The sequence below is a fragment of the Adiantum capillus-veneris genome, chromosome 8 (genome assembly GCF_014529385.1).
Source record: "Adiantum capillus-veneris isolate H3 chromosome 8, ASM1452938v2, whole genome shotgun sequence".
NCBI lineage: Eukaryota > Viridiplantae > Streptophyta > Polypodiopsida > Polypodiales > Pteridaceae > Adiantum > Adiantum capillus-veneris.
In genome coordinates, this window is record NC_140938.1 from 77,089,311 (window position 1) to 77,103,045 (window position 13,735).

Here is a 13,735-nt window from a genome sequence, read left to right on the forward strand (position 1 = left end):
AAGTTCAATCGACACTGTTAGAAGCAAGAAATCAATAGCAACACATGAATCAGAAATTGCAAATAGCTTAACTAAAATTGAATAGAGAGAGAGAGAGAGAGAAGAGGAGAGTCGACATGGACCGCGGAGTTCCAGTCCTAGATGCATGAGCCCCAGAGATTAGCGCACCTTTCCGTATTTCTTTATTGATTGCCAATCACAAAGGTACAACTCCCAAGGATCCAACTCTCCGAGACTCTGCGTCCAAATGATCTTCCAGAGTGGCCCCCAAGAAACTCTTATAAAAGCACAAGGGATGCCCAAAAAGCAGAGCCCCAAAAGCACTTGCTCTGAGAGCTACTAGTTCCAAAAGCATAGCCAGAACTGGCGCCCTCATCCTTGTTGTTCGTACATTACCACATCAGCACGATCCGCCTTTTGCGGACTAGTGTGCCACGTAAGTATCGTCCGAAAAATCCGAAAATCTGTAATTGTCTGTATGCTTTGTCTTTTTACGTTTTAGGCCCTCGCGGCCGATCCTCATCTTTATTGCATAGAAACATGGAATGGCGAACAGAAACAGGGAACGCGGTCAGGGTCGGGATGGCCAAAAGTAAGGGAGCGAGGTCAGGGCCCGCAACAGCAAAAGAAAATCTTTTTTCTCATTTTTTGGAGCTACACGTATGTACTATAGTGCTAAGAACCTTTTGAGCATTAAAATGCACCAAAAAAGACAAGAACCGTGACTTATAATGGCAAAATACGCCAATAAAAGATCGATGGCGTGATGGCAAATACAAGCAGATAAGTACATGTCTCAAGGGCTTAATGTCACGTGACACATCCAACCCTATGTGTCCGTGGACAAGCTACAGCATGACCAAGGTTCAATCAGTCAAGTCAGTCTAGAATAGGAAGTGATCTGGCACTTTTGTGAGTCTGTTTGCAGACCGCGCATGACCAGTCACTTAGATTAGATGCATATCCTCCGGTTGCACACAGTATGATCATAAGTATTCCCATCAGAATCCATCAGGGGAATTTTCCAGTGCATTAAACCTATTTCCCCTATTTTTGACATTTTTCACTTATCTATTAAGTGACTTTTGTTGGGAACTAGGTAGGGCAATTTTGCTAAGATAATATATAAGCAAACTAGAGTTAGCACTTTCTGGCAAAAGAGGCAGCAGGAGCATTGCTCAACAAGCACCTTCTCAAGCAAGACCAACCGCAAGAACCCCTAGCATTTCCAACCTTGAACCTTGGCAGATTTCCCAAGCTATATCAGCCCTGCCCTTGGGCGATTTCAGCCAGCAAGGGGATAGCACTTCCAGCATATTGGAGCCAATTCAAGCTGGTGTTTTTCAGAGCTAGATCATAGCGATTTTCAGCCAGCATATAGAGCGTTTTTCAGCAGTGCAGGGCAGCGTTTTTGCACATGTTGTCCAACGTTTCCAGGCCACAGAAAACAGCCAGTCACTTCAACGTTTTACCAACTTGCATCAGCGTTCTGTACTACCCAACCAGCATTTTCAGCAAGGCAAAGCTCAGCAGATAAAGGAGCAGCACATCCGTGTTTTGCAATAGCATTTTCAGTCAAAGGACCATCGGGCTTAGCGGATAAAGGACAACCCGACCGGAAGCATCCAAAGCATTCAGTTTTCAGCCATAGTCTCGTCCTCGTCGTCACCATCGTTGACCTCGACATAGCAAGCATTAGACATGCATCAACATATTGTACCAGATTGTGCAATCAATAGTAGACCACTCTCGCCATCGAGAGTGAGGCCCTTGGAGGAGAGTTTACAACGTCTCTGGTGTCGTATTCTCTTCTCTCTCTTTCTCTCAGTCTCATGCACTTCCATTCACAGTGTCCATTCACTTTGTTTGTGTCCATTGCACTTTCTCATAAAGGAACGGAAGGCTCACCCTTCCGTAAGTAAAAGGAACCCTTGAGCACAGTTCGGAGCACTCATCTTGAGCAAAGTTCAACATTCACTTCCGCTCCACCTTACATTGGTATTAGAGCTTTGGCAATGTTCTGTATCACTCAAGGAAAGAACCACAAAATTTTTTTGTTTCCTTGTTGCGGTCGCACGTAACCCAAGTCCTCTTGGGCGTGTCGATTCCTAATCGTGTTTTTGAAGAGTGACAGGAAACCCAAGAAAGAAGGGCTTGTCCAACCTCCCCTTGTGCCTCTTTTCACTCATTGAGAGCGGACCGTGCACTTAGTGGCCGGCCAATCGACGTGAGGTGGGGAAAAGCAACCTTGGTGTGAGCGCAAGGCCGCCAAGGGGTGCGCCCGCGGAAAAGAGCAAAACTCGGGTGAAGAGAAGATCCTTCTCTAACACAGATTACAAGCGAAAGAAGAACCTCAAGAACCCAAGAATGAAGACTCCCAAGAACCCAAGTTCCTCGTGACCTTAAGAACCCAAGACCACAAGAACCCACGACTTCAGTGGATGGTCATCACTCGAAGCGGAATGGATACTTCGCTTGGAGGTGATGAGCATGAGAGAGACGAAGAAGAATTTTCCCCACCAGGAGGTTTTTCCGACCCTCCCCCTTCCCCATCTACGCCAAGGATTGCACTAACTCCTATGGAGGAGTTGGAGCCGATGTTTATGGATAACAAGTTAGAACGCGAAGCAAGAAAAGCAGAAATTGATCGTAAGTACGAAGAAAGAATGGCAACCATAGCGCGTGAGCGCAAGCAAGCACGCTTGGAAGCCAAAGTAAGACAAGTCGAATTTGATAGCGAGAACAAAGCAAGAAAAGCAATGAACGACTGACACATGAAAGAGATGTTGCGACTCTTTTCTCAAGTTCAGGCATGATAATGATGAGCATGATGATTTGGATGACAATGATAAGCATAATGATTTGTATGATGATGTGATTTCTCACAAGCATAATGATTTGCATGAAGATGATGTGATTGTTCACATGGATGATGTGTTAGTTGATACTTTCTCTAGTGAAGCTAACCTCATTGCAGATTCGATCAATCACGAAGAACCGACCTTGCATCTCGAGTCGAGGTCCACAAAACCCCCACAGGAAGATTCGATCAAACACGAAGAACCGATCTTGGCTCTTGAGCCTAGGTCCAAAGAACTCTCACATGAAGTACTATGTGTTTGAATGATTCGTCAGCACGCATTGTTTGAGTGTTTCATTCGTGTGATCGTTTCCTGTATTTTAGTCAACGTCTTTATGTGATCCCTTTTCGTAGGCATGACATATTGTACGTTGAGCACGTTTCACTCATGAACGAGCACGGATGTATGCGGATTATTCATGAAAAGCTGAAAAGTATATATTCAAGGAAGTCACATTCCATGTCTCTTCCTTGGCACGACACGGTCGTAGAAAGAGCACAAGAAAGATTGAGCATCAAGCATGGGCATGTCCATTGTGATTTGCCACAATTGATTGATTAAAATCAGAAACACAATATTCCATCTCATTGTTTGCGTGTGTGTGGTGAACGGGTTGGCACTCCATCTACTTGTTCATCTACATTGTATGCAGTCTTTAGAGAAGACGAAATTTTTTCCAGTCACTTTACATGGAATAGGTATGTTCATGTTTTTGTGTTGAAAGTGGTTTCAGGAATTTTCAGCCATGGAGATTCTTGAAGAAGATGACCTACATCCATAGACAAAGTTGAAGCATTGAAGGAGACTCATAGAAGACTTTGTGTCGCTTTCGGCGCGGCCCAAAGAAGCACGCGTTGCAGACCTTTATGAAGTTAAAGTATCGCACGACCCACACCTCAGAGTGGGCTAGCGAAGAGTCCTTTCGAGGATTCCGGATGTTGTTGGCAATCTCCCTCGACGCCATACAGTTCGGTACCAGTACCTCGCTTTGAAAAGGAGGGGATGTCACATGACACATCCAACCCTATGTGTTCGTGGACAAGCTACAGCATGACCAGGGTTCAGTCAGTCAAGTCAGTCTAGAATAGGAAGTGATCTGGCACTTTTGTGAGTCTATTCGCAGACCGTGCATGACCAGTCACTTAGATTAGATGCATATCCTCCAGTTGCACACAGTATAATCATAAGCATTCCCATCAGAATCCATCAGAGGAATTTTCCAGTGCATTAAACCTATTTTTCCTATTTTTTACATTCTTCACTTATTTATTAAGTGACTTTTGTTGGGAACTAGGTAGGGCAATTTTGCTAAGATAATATATAAGCAAAACAGAGTTAGCACTTTCTGGCAGAAGAGGCAACAGGAGCATTGCTCAACAAGCACCTTCTCAAGCAAGACCAACCGCAAGAACCCCTAGCGTTTCCAGCCTTGAACCTTGGTGGATTTCCCAAGCTATATCAGCCCTGCCCTTGGGCAATTTCAGCCAGCAAGGGGATAGCACTTCCAACATATTGGAGCCAATTCAAGCTGGCGTTTTTCAACCCTAGATCATAGCGATTTTCAGCCAGCATACAGAGCGTTTTTCAGCAGTGCAGGGCAGCGTTTTTGCACATGCTGTCCAGGGTTTTCAGGCCACTGAAAACAGCCAGCCACTTCAGCGTTTTAACTTGCATCAGTGTTTTTGTACTGCCCAACCAGCGTTTTCAGCAAGGCAAAATTCAGCAGGTAAAGGAGCAACACATCCGTGTTTTGCAATAGCATTTTCAGTCAAAGGACCATCGGGCTTAGCAGATAAAGGACAACCCGACCGGAAGCATCCAAAGCATTCAGTTTTCAGCCATAGTCTCGTCCTCGTCGTCACCATCGTCGACCTCGACATAGCAAGCATTAGATTTGCATCAGCATCTTGTACCAGATTGTGCAATCAATAGTAGACCACTCTCGCCATCGAGAGTGGGGCCCTTGGAGGAGGGTTTACAACGTCTCTGGTGTCGTATTCTCTTCTCTCTCTTTCTCTCAGTCTCATGCACTTCCATTCACAGTGTCCATTCACTTTGTTTGTGTCCATTGCACTTTCTCATAAAGGAACGGAAGGCTCTCCCTTCCGTAAGTAAAAGGAACCCTTGAGCACAGTTTGGAGCACTCATCTTGAGCAAAGTTCAACATTCATTCCGCTACACCTTACACTTGAATTGGCAAGTGATAAAGAGGCAAAAAAATTCTAAAGCCTAAATAGAGAGGAGGTGAGCCCACAGTGGCACATCAAACCCCAAAAGTGCTCGCCTCATGAGAGTAGATAGACGCTTGCCACTTGATAGGGAGTAGATTGAGGCTTGCTACTTGGGGAAGCTTGAGAGAGATAGAGGCTTGATTATTTACAGAGAGTCCAGACTCGAGAGACTAGAGTAGATAGAACCTAGACTATAGAGGGAGCCTGAGAGAGAGTAGAGGGGGCTTGAGCCTTGAACCTTGGGTGCTTGATGCTTGAGAGAGAAGAGGGAGCTTGCGAGCTTGGCACCAAGGCCCAAGTGAGCTTCCAAGTGAGGCTTGCGCTAAATAGAGCTGGAGGCTTTGAGCATTGCATTGCATTGAGGAGGCCTCCTTTTAAAGGCCTCCAAAACACCTAATAGAGCCCCTAAACAAGGTGTCAAAGGGGTCCCCCCGCCCCCCTTCCCCCCCCCCCCTTTTCCCTTTCTTCCGGAATGCCATTCCGAACAGCCAACCTTCGGGCTGGCCAAGAAGAAGCCATCCCCGTCCGTCCCCATCTTCATCCCTCCATTCCTTGGCCCTAGGGGTCCGTTCCCCATTCCCCTATTTCTATACTTCATTGGGTATGCCACGTCACAAACTTGTGGCATATTCCCCCCTTGAAAGAATTGTAATCACACCCCCAAAACAGACACAAGACAAAAACTACCTTAGTAGACACCGACTCTATGTACCCAAGGTGAAAAGGTACGTAGTGTACGGTATGGTTTAGGTACGTACGGAACGTACTTCCGTACTGAACCAACCTTTAGGTACGTGATAGGTACGTACCATTTGTAAAAAAAGACAATTACACTAAATTTAAGTTCACAGACCTTTCAAAATTCAGCCTCATTAACAATGCAATGCTTAAAATGAACATATTGATCATAAAACTTAATGACTCAAGACTCAATACTCAATGAGAAAACCAATGACCATAAATCATAAAACCAAATAACAACTACAAACATCATGTCCATGGCATCAGCCAGAAGTCCGCATATACTATACAAACTGAATCAAGATCCAAAACAAAGTACTGTGAAATACTACAATGCCATAATAACAATAAAAGTCTGCTCTGCAGCCTGTCCTCCAAAGCATGCAGTCACCAGTGTGCACTAAGACGTGCGGCCTCAAAAGTCTGTGTCAGATGTGGAAGATGAATCGTCGGTAGAGAGCAAGCCCCCATCATCAAGGACATTGCCCTCCTCATCAAACTCAGGGTCAAGCTCAGCATATGTCAACTCTGGTACAAGCACCTCTGCACCACAAGCCTCCTCAGGCATATCAGCAATCTCTGCATGGATGAGCCGGACAGCTTCATTCGCTCGCCTGCGAATGGAGCGAATAGGAAGCTTCCCCCTGCGAATACTCTCTCGTCTCACAGTATCTGGATCTCCTCCCACCGTGCGTAGAGGAAGGCTAAGAGCTCGTGCACGTGATCTAGTCACACGACGATCCACGCTCTCGAGCTCTTTATGCAGCTCTCTGAGAATCTGCTCCTGCTCGTCTCTAATCTGTTGGTCCACCTCCTCTGGTCTAGGATCATCTACCATTTTCAGCTCTGTCGCATCAACCTGTTGAAGAGTAAAATAAAGTTAAAATGACTTATTTATGGCATATGCTTGCAGGTTGAGTTTACAGTGGCCAACATCAAGATAATTACCTGTTGGAATTGCCCCAAAGAATGGTAACTCCGCACGAGCCTCATGTTCGCTCTGCAATACACCAACTTCTCCAACTGAGAAGTGCTAAGGCAATTTCGAATCTTCGTGTGTATGAGAGAGTAAGCACTCCAATTGCGCTCACATGCTCCAACCGAGCAATCCTGCTCAGTGCTCAAGCAAGAGCGCAATCATCAGCAAGAGAGTGACAAGTGTCAAGTAATATAAAGATGAAGTTAAAAGTTTAAAATGATATATACAATGTAATCATGGATGGCAGTTTCCTAACCTGAGAAAGGATACGAAGAGCAATGCGTGAGAGGTTGGGAAGACCAACTCTCCCATACGAGTGCCACCACGTCAAAGGATACTTTGTGGCTTCCTTCCTCAAAGAAACCGCTCTCGTGAAAGAAGCGCCAATGCCATTCATGTAGTTGGTGAATTCCTTGTCTATCCCAAGCTGATCATCCTCTGAAAACATGAGCCCAACATACTCTGATTGTTTTGTGTTGAGCAAGGTATCACTCCATAGCTCTGGCGACCTGTAGAGAGGATGAAGCATGACAGCCATCGCATGTATGGGACGGCTCATGAAAGTCCAGCGGCTCTCAACACATCCCAATAAATCTGATCGGCAGAAATATCAAAACAACTTGTCAATACAAGTTATAACTTAGACTTGATGATTAAAACAGACAACCATTAGAACATGAGAAACCCTTACCGATCAATAGTCAACAGATCGCATTTGGAAACATGGTCTTTCATCTGCATAAACAGATGATAGACTAGTCCCAAGGTCGATCCCTCCATATCCGTCAATCGAAGGAGGACGTAGACTGGCTTGAGTGCCACTGAAAGAGCGTGCACTTCCTGCCAAAAGCTCTCATCAAGGATCTGCCTCTGCAAGTATTTTGTAGATTCATCCTGCGATCTTGACATGCCTCGCCATTTTGGATCCACCACTGTCTGTAGTAGTGGATCTCTAAGTTTGTAGAGCCTCTGTAAAACCAAGTAAATGTAGGCAAACCTGGTTTTTGAAGGTCGAACCATATCCAAAGTGCTATGGCTGCGGAAGATAGCAAGAGCCTGATGTTTCTTGCGAAAGAATGTGGTGACCTTGACTACATCTGCAACTATGGGCTGCACCCATGAAAGTTTGCCAATATCCTCCATGAGCAAATCCAAACAATGTGCAGCACATGGAGTCCACACTATGCCAGGAAACTGTTGCTCCACCATAAATCCCATTGCCTTGCAATTAGCTGCATTATCTGTCACCACCTGCACAACATTCTCCTTGCCAACCTCCTCTATGGCTGTTTTGATGTGACCAAAAATAAACTCAGCTGTGATCTTTTCCCCTGCTTTTCCTGCATCCACAGCACGCAAGAAATAGGTGCCCAAAGCAAAAGACACAAGGATATTGATTATGTGTCGTTTGCGTATGTCTGCCCAACCATCTGAGATAATGGTGCATCCAAACTCCTTCCATCCAGCTTTCACAGGCGTAAGTGCCTTGTCAATTAAGGCCTTCTGTTCATCTAACATAGTGGTGCGCATCTTGGTGTAATCAAGACTTGTCCATGTCTCAGTAGGCCCCACCTGTGCAATGGCTTTTACCATTCTTTTCAACTGATCTGTGCGCAAAACATTGAAAGATATGTTGCACTCAATAAGAGTGCGACATATCTCCATCTCTGCCACCCTCTGGCGCTCTTTCACCCAAGCCTGAGAAGAGATGCGACTAGGCAAAGTGGTTTGCGTTGGTGTTTCAGATGTACCTTTTTCACGTGGCAAGGAATCCTCACCTTCACCACCAACACGTGCTCTCTTCCTGGAAGTAGGGGGTTGCATGGAGGCCGAACCTCCTCCAACCTCTGTCTCCGCACCTAAAGACTCCAGCTCTCCAACAAAAGCATCATGTAAAGCATCCTGTGTGCTAGAAGCACCTCTCAAACCAAAAGCACCAACAAGAAAATACTCTTGAATAAGCTGCTCCCTCAAAGGTGGTGGTATTTTCTCACATGCACCAATCTGATCAGTGCACCCAATGCCCATCAAGTGCTTTTTGACTCGCGTAATAGTGCTGGTGTACTGGTCCCCACAATACTTGCATTGCCATAAGCGTGTGCCGGAACCTTGCTGAGAAGTGGTCGTGATGATGCTCAAAACATTGGTGTGGAGCGACCAGTTGGGGTTGGTTTTACGCGGCATAATGAATCCTGCACATTGCAAATGCAAAAGAGTGCACACACATGAGGAGTACGGAGTGCGAGAAGAGTACGGAGTGCATGGTGGCAGAAGCAGTACCTTTTCACGCGCGTAGCTCGGCTCTGCAAGACTCTGTTCACTGCTCTGCAGACTTTTCTGTAACAGAACAGAGACTCTTTTGCTACAGTGGTCGATTAAAAAGCCTAAGGCTTTCCCCCCTTCACACTAATAAGCCCATCCCCCTAGCGGAATTCGTCCGAGCAGAAAACGCCCAAAAAAAAAAATTATGTCGTACTGTACCGTACCGTACGGTTGTACCATACGGAATGCTACCGTACGTACGTACGGATTCTACCCTGTATGTACCCATGCACCAAACTGCACAGACCCAGCACTTTGAACAAAAATAACATCCACTAAACATTCACATTTATGTTGAGGATCCCAAACACAAATCATGATCATTGTAAAATATTTAGTAATCACATCCAGATCGTGCTAATCTTTTCACGAAGGTCTTGATCCATTAAATCCTGTCACTATTAGATTCATATCCTTTCACATATTTCAAGCAAAACATGCCCCTGACCATCCCCGCAAGATAGTTGATTCACAAAGCATGCATATCACAAATTTAACACTTAGTTCACACTAACACCGAGGTGCAGACTTTCAATCTAGTCATCTCCTCTAGTCTAGAACTCTTGATATACCTAAATTTTTGTGTAGCCATCTCATCCTTCCAGAACTCTTGATGCACTCACAACAATATCCAATCATCTCATCTAGATAGAAATCTCGATGCACTAGAATCACATTCACTTAGCCATCACATCCAAGTCTCACTAATCTCTAATAGATTTCTAGATGCACTAAATTTATCAAATCATTCATCAGACAAAATGCCGAAGACATTTCATCTTTCCAACACATACTCTTAACAATATACACATGAAAGAGCACATGTTATCAAGTTCAATCTAGGAAATTTCCAATTCACTCTACATAGTTCATAAAGTCATTCCGCTCAGACCATCAATATTTCTAAAATCTCAAAGAGAAATTAGTGACTTTATTCAATCTAGGCAACTTGTGAAAAAAGGAGAGGAGCGTGTCTGTGTGCACGCACGCGTGTGCGTGTGTGTGTGCGTGTGTGTGTGTGTGTGTGGGGGGGGGGGGGGGGGGGGGGGGGGGGGGGGGGGGAGAGAGGAAGGAGACCCTCTGACGTTGTCGTCAATAAGAAAGATATACAGAAGGGGCGTCAATCTTTGGGGCCAGCGCATCCGGAAGCGAAACTCCACTGCTCTCTCTCTCTCTCTCTCTCTCTCTCTCTCTCTCTCTCTCTCTCTCTCTCTCTCTCTCCCCTATTTCATTTCAGATGTAGTTTTTCAGTTCTTTGTACTTTCTATACTCAGACATTGTATCAGATTCACCGATTGTAACATTTTGGTCTCATAGGTCATTCTGGCCTTTTGAAGACGTTAATATAACATTTCATTTCTCTCTCTCCAAGTTTTGTTCCATGCAAGTGATCGCGAGACTACGGAGCATAGAGGTCGCTTTTCTGTGCAAAGAGCGACACGTATCAATCGTGGATTCGCCATACGAATTGTTGTCCCATGTTTGTGTGTGTTTGCAGGTACTTCATCGCGAAGGAGAAGCGGGAAGGCCTCAGCCTACGCTTGGGAATTCCAGGAAGGGGATTCGGTGATTGTTTGCGGAGCATCATCTCCAAATGCATACGAAAAAAGGATTGAGAACTCGTCTTTGGATTTCCCTCACGGGAAGGAACGACCTTCCCATCGAGTCTGAGAATAGAATGGAGGGGTTTTCTCTGGTTCTTGTGGTTGTAAAAAGATTCTCCCTAATAAAGATTTTCTTTAAGGGGGGGGACCAGCCCATCTGGTCCCAAATATTGTGTCGAGCTTCTCCCTCAACTCTGTTTAGTTTGAAGATTATTTATTTTCAGCTTGTTGATTAATCGTGTGCGCTCACGTTTGTGACAGTGGTATCAGAGCTCGGATTCCTCCTTCTCTGCAAAGGAGGACGATTCCGAGAAGGAACAGGAAGAACCACGATGAGCCACGGAAGAACCGCTCAAGACAAACTTCAGCAAGTAAGAGCTCAACTCGCGGAATTGCAACAGCTTATTTCGTTGCCAAGTGTCCAAAAGGTTTTGGACGGAATCAAGAAGCCACAAGGAACAGATGTCGATGGGCGTCCAAAAAATCCTACCAATGGAAGCAACCCGCAGGAGGATGGTGCGGAAAGAGGTGCTGAAACGCACAAGGGATCTCCAAATCAGGACAAACGGCCTTCCAAGAGCAAGGGCCAGAAAAAGAACTTTCTCTGCGTAACGAAAGCAAGGATGTCTCTATCTCTTCTCCATCATACTCTTCTCACTATACTACTACATCTACTTCTCATACAATATCTCAATCTTCTCCCAAGAAGAAAACTCCTACTTCTCTACATAATACTAGAGAGAAGCCCCAATTCAAGAGGGATAACTGCAGACGTCATCGTAAGATGCGGATTTTCAAATCCGGTGACAAGGATGTGAAGTTTGATAATTACACAGGACGGAGAGATATCTCCAAGGCACTATCTTTCATCAGGCAGTTTGAAGTTGCTTTTGCCAATGGGAACTTCACCGAAAGATCCAACTTGCGTCATGTTGGGATGCATCTCAAGGAGACAACAAGCAACTGGTGGTTAGCCAAAATTCTGGAAGATACACAAGCCAGAACGTGGACTCAATTCAAAGCTGAATTTTATGAGCAGTTTCTTACACTTGATTTCGAGAAGGACATTCGAAAGGAATGGGATTGGCTCGCCCAGAAGGAACAAGAGAAAGTCACGGCTTATGTTGACAAGTTTTGGTCGGTTCTTTTGAAAGTTACGCCTTTCATGAAGATTTCCAACGAGGAAAAGATACGAAAGTTTGAAGCAGGCCTTTACCCACCGCTTCGGAAGAGCATGAAGGTGTACCCACACGACACCCTTTAGCGGATGATGGAGTCGGCAATCATTGCCAGGATCTACATTCCAGTGGTACCCCCAAACAGATGGAACATAGCACGTACCATGCAAGGCAAAGAGCGGATTATGATGACCATGGCAACCAAGGTAAAAAGTGTCCCCCAGAGGACCCGGGTAGAGTGAGATCGCTAATTCCATAGTATTGGATATGTCGAAATCTTATGTGTCAGAAAGACAGTCTGACTGGGAGAAGTATTTGCCCCTTGTTGCATATAACAATACCGTACATTCGTTTACGGGGAAAGCACCTTTTGAGATTCTCTATGGTAAGCCTTTGCTTCCACCGATCCTTGTCACTAAGGATAAGATTTTTGCAGCAGATGAGTTTGTCCGAGATTTGGACACAGCTTATAAGCAAGTTAAGAGAGCAATTTTTCTTCCTCGCGAAAAATATAAGAAAGTTGCAGACAAGCACAGAAGGAATCTGGACTTAACAGCGGTCAATTAGTCTTACTCAAGTTTGAGTAGGCAAGACTATAGAAACAAGCGACTCATAAAGGGAAAGTGGTAAAACTTTCCAATCGTTATTATGGGCCGTTTAAGATAATTGACCAAGTGAACGATGTGACATTCCAATTAGATTTACCATCTAATTGGAAGATCCACAATGCTTTCCATGTAGTTTACTCTAGCCATATGTGAAACCGCCTCCAAGTCAGCCTAATGCTAAGGAACCTCCGGAGGTTGAGGAAACGGATGAAATACTCCAACCGGAGCAGATCATTCATCATCAAGAGCGGCCACTTAAGTCTACGTAGATTACACGGAAGTATTTGGTAAAGCTTAAGAATTATTCTACTCTAAACGCTCAATGGATGACCAAGCAGGAATTAGCATCCAATCCCGAGATTTTGGAAGGATATGTATATGCACTACAGTTGAGGACAACTGTTTCGAAGCTAGAGGGATGTTGCTAAATGGACTATCTTCTTTTTTTTTTTGAGAAATTTCTTTTTATTAAAATTAGAATATTTAAATAGGTGCAATTGAACCGTAAGGTTAGGAACTGTAGATCTACTGGAATTATTAAAAAGCCATCAGGAACGGACAACTCTAATGTGTCATATGATGGGTGACATTAAGCATCGCGAAGGGGTTGTACCGTTAGTTCGGTAGGAGAGACCGGAAAACGAATATTCCTAATGCCTCACATGATGGGGTGACAGGAGCAACGGAAAAGGAATATTTGATTGGTTTGGCAGGAAACCCGAACTGGAAAGAGGAATACGCGTAAAGACGCAAGCACAAGAATAAAGATGGGTTCTGAGAAGCTTTTCATAAAAAGAGGAATATTTTAACGTGTTTTCCGGAAAAGTTGACGCTTTTCCGTGAAAAATTTGTGTTAGGATTGCATCTGAGCCTAAGAACTGCACTCGGGGACGCCTCGAATGTGCCTGGGTACCATCAATTTTCAGCTCATTGAGTTTTATGGAGTTTTGTCCAAGTTCACATGTTTTTATAAAAAGTGACCGGCCGCCCACTTAATAAGTGGGCAGCCCACTTAACATGAAAAAGGCAAGGCTTAATAAAAAAACTTGTGCTGGCTATCTGGCTGAAAAAAAAATGACCTCCCTCTCTCTCTCTCTCTCTCTCTCTCTCTCTCTCTCTCTCTCTCTCTCTCTCTCTCTCTCTCTCTCTCTCTCTCTCTCTCTCTCTCTCTCTCTCTCTCTCCGTTGGCAAAATTCAGCCGCAAGCTCCCC

General features: G+C 44.8%; 1 protein-coding gene across 4 annotated transcripts in view; it reads right to left on the reverse strand.

Moving 5' to 3' along the window:
• The window catches only part of LOC147452400 (uncharacterized), a 99,056-nt gene that overhangs the window by 35,396 nt on the left and 49,925 nt on the right, over positions 1 to 13,735 (reverse strand). Inside the window, exons 1-4 of one of the 4 annotated variants that reach the window (XM_086518114.1) lie at positions 7,504 to 7,616; positions 7,069 to 7,406; positions 6,782 to 6,943; positions 6,042 to 6,692 (exon numbers count right to left, since the gene is read on the reverse strand). The exons of 1 other annotated variant lie outside the window; for it this stretch is intronic. In XM_086518114.1, the coding sequence (XP_086374240.1) occupies positions 6,249 to 6,692; positions 6,782 to 6,943; positions 7,069 to 7,371 (909 nt within the window). In that variant the 5' untranslated portion in view covers positions 7,372 to 7,406; positions 7,504 to 7,616 and the 3' untranslated portion in view covers positions 6,042 to 6,248. Of the gene's footprint in view, positions 1 to 6,041; positions 6,693 to 6,781; positions 6,944 to 7,068; positions 7,407 to 7,503; positions 9,263 to 13,735 lie in introns of those variants that run through there. 2 more of the 4 variants (XM_086518113.1, XM_086518111.1) reach the window with 2 other exon arrangements.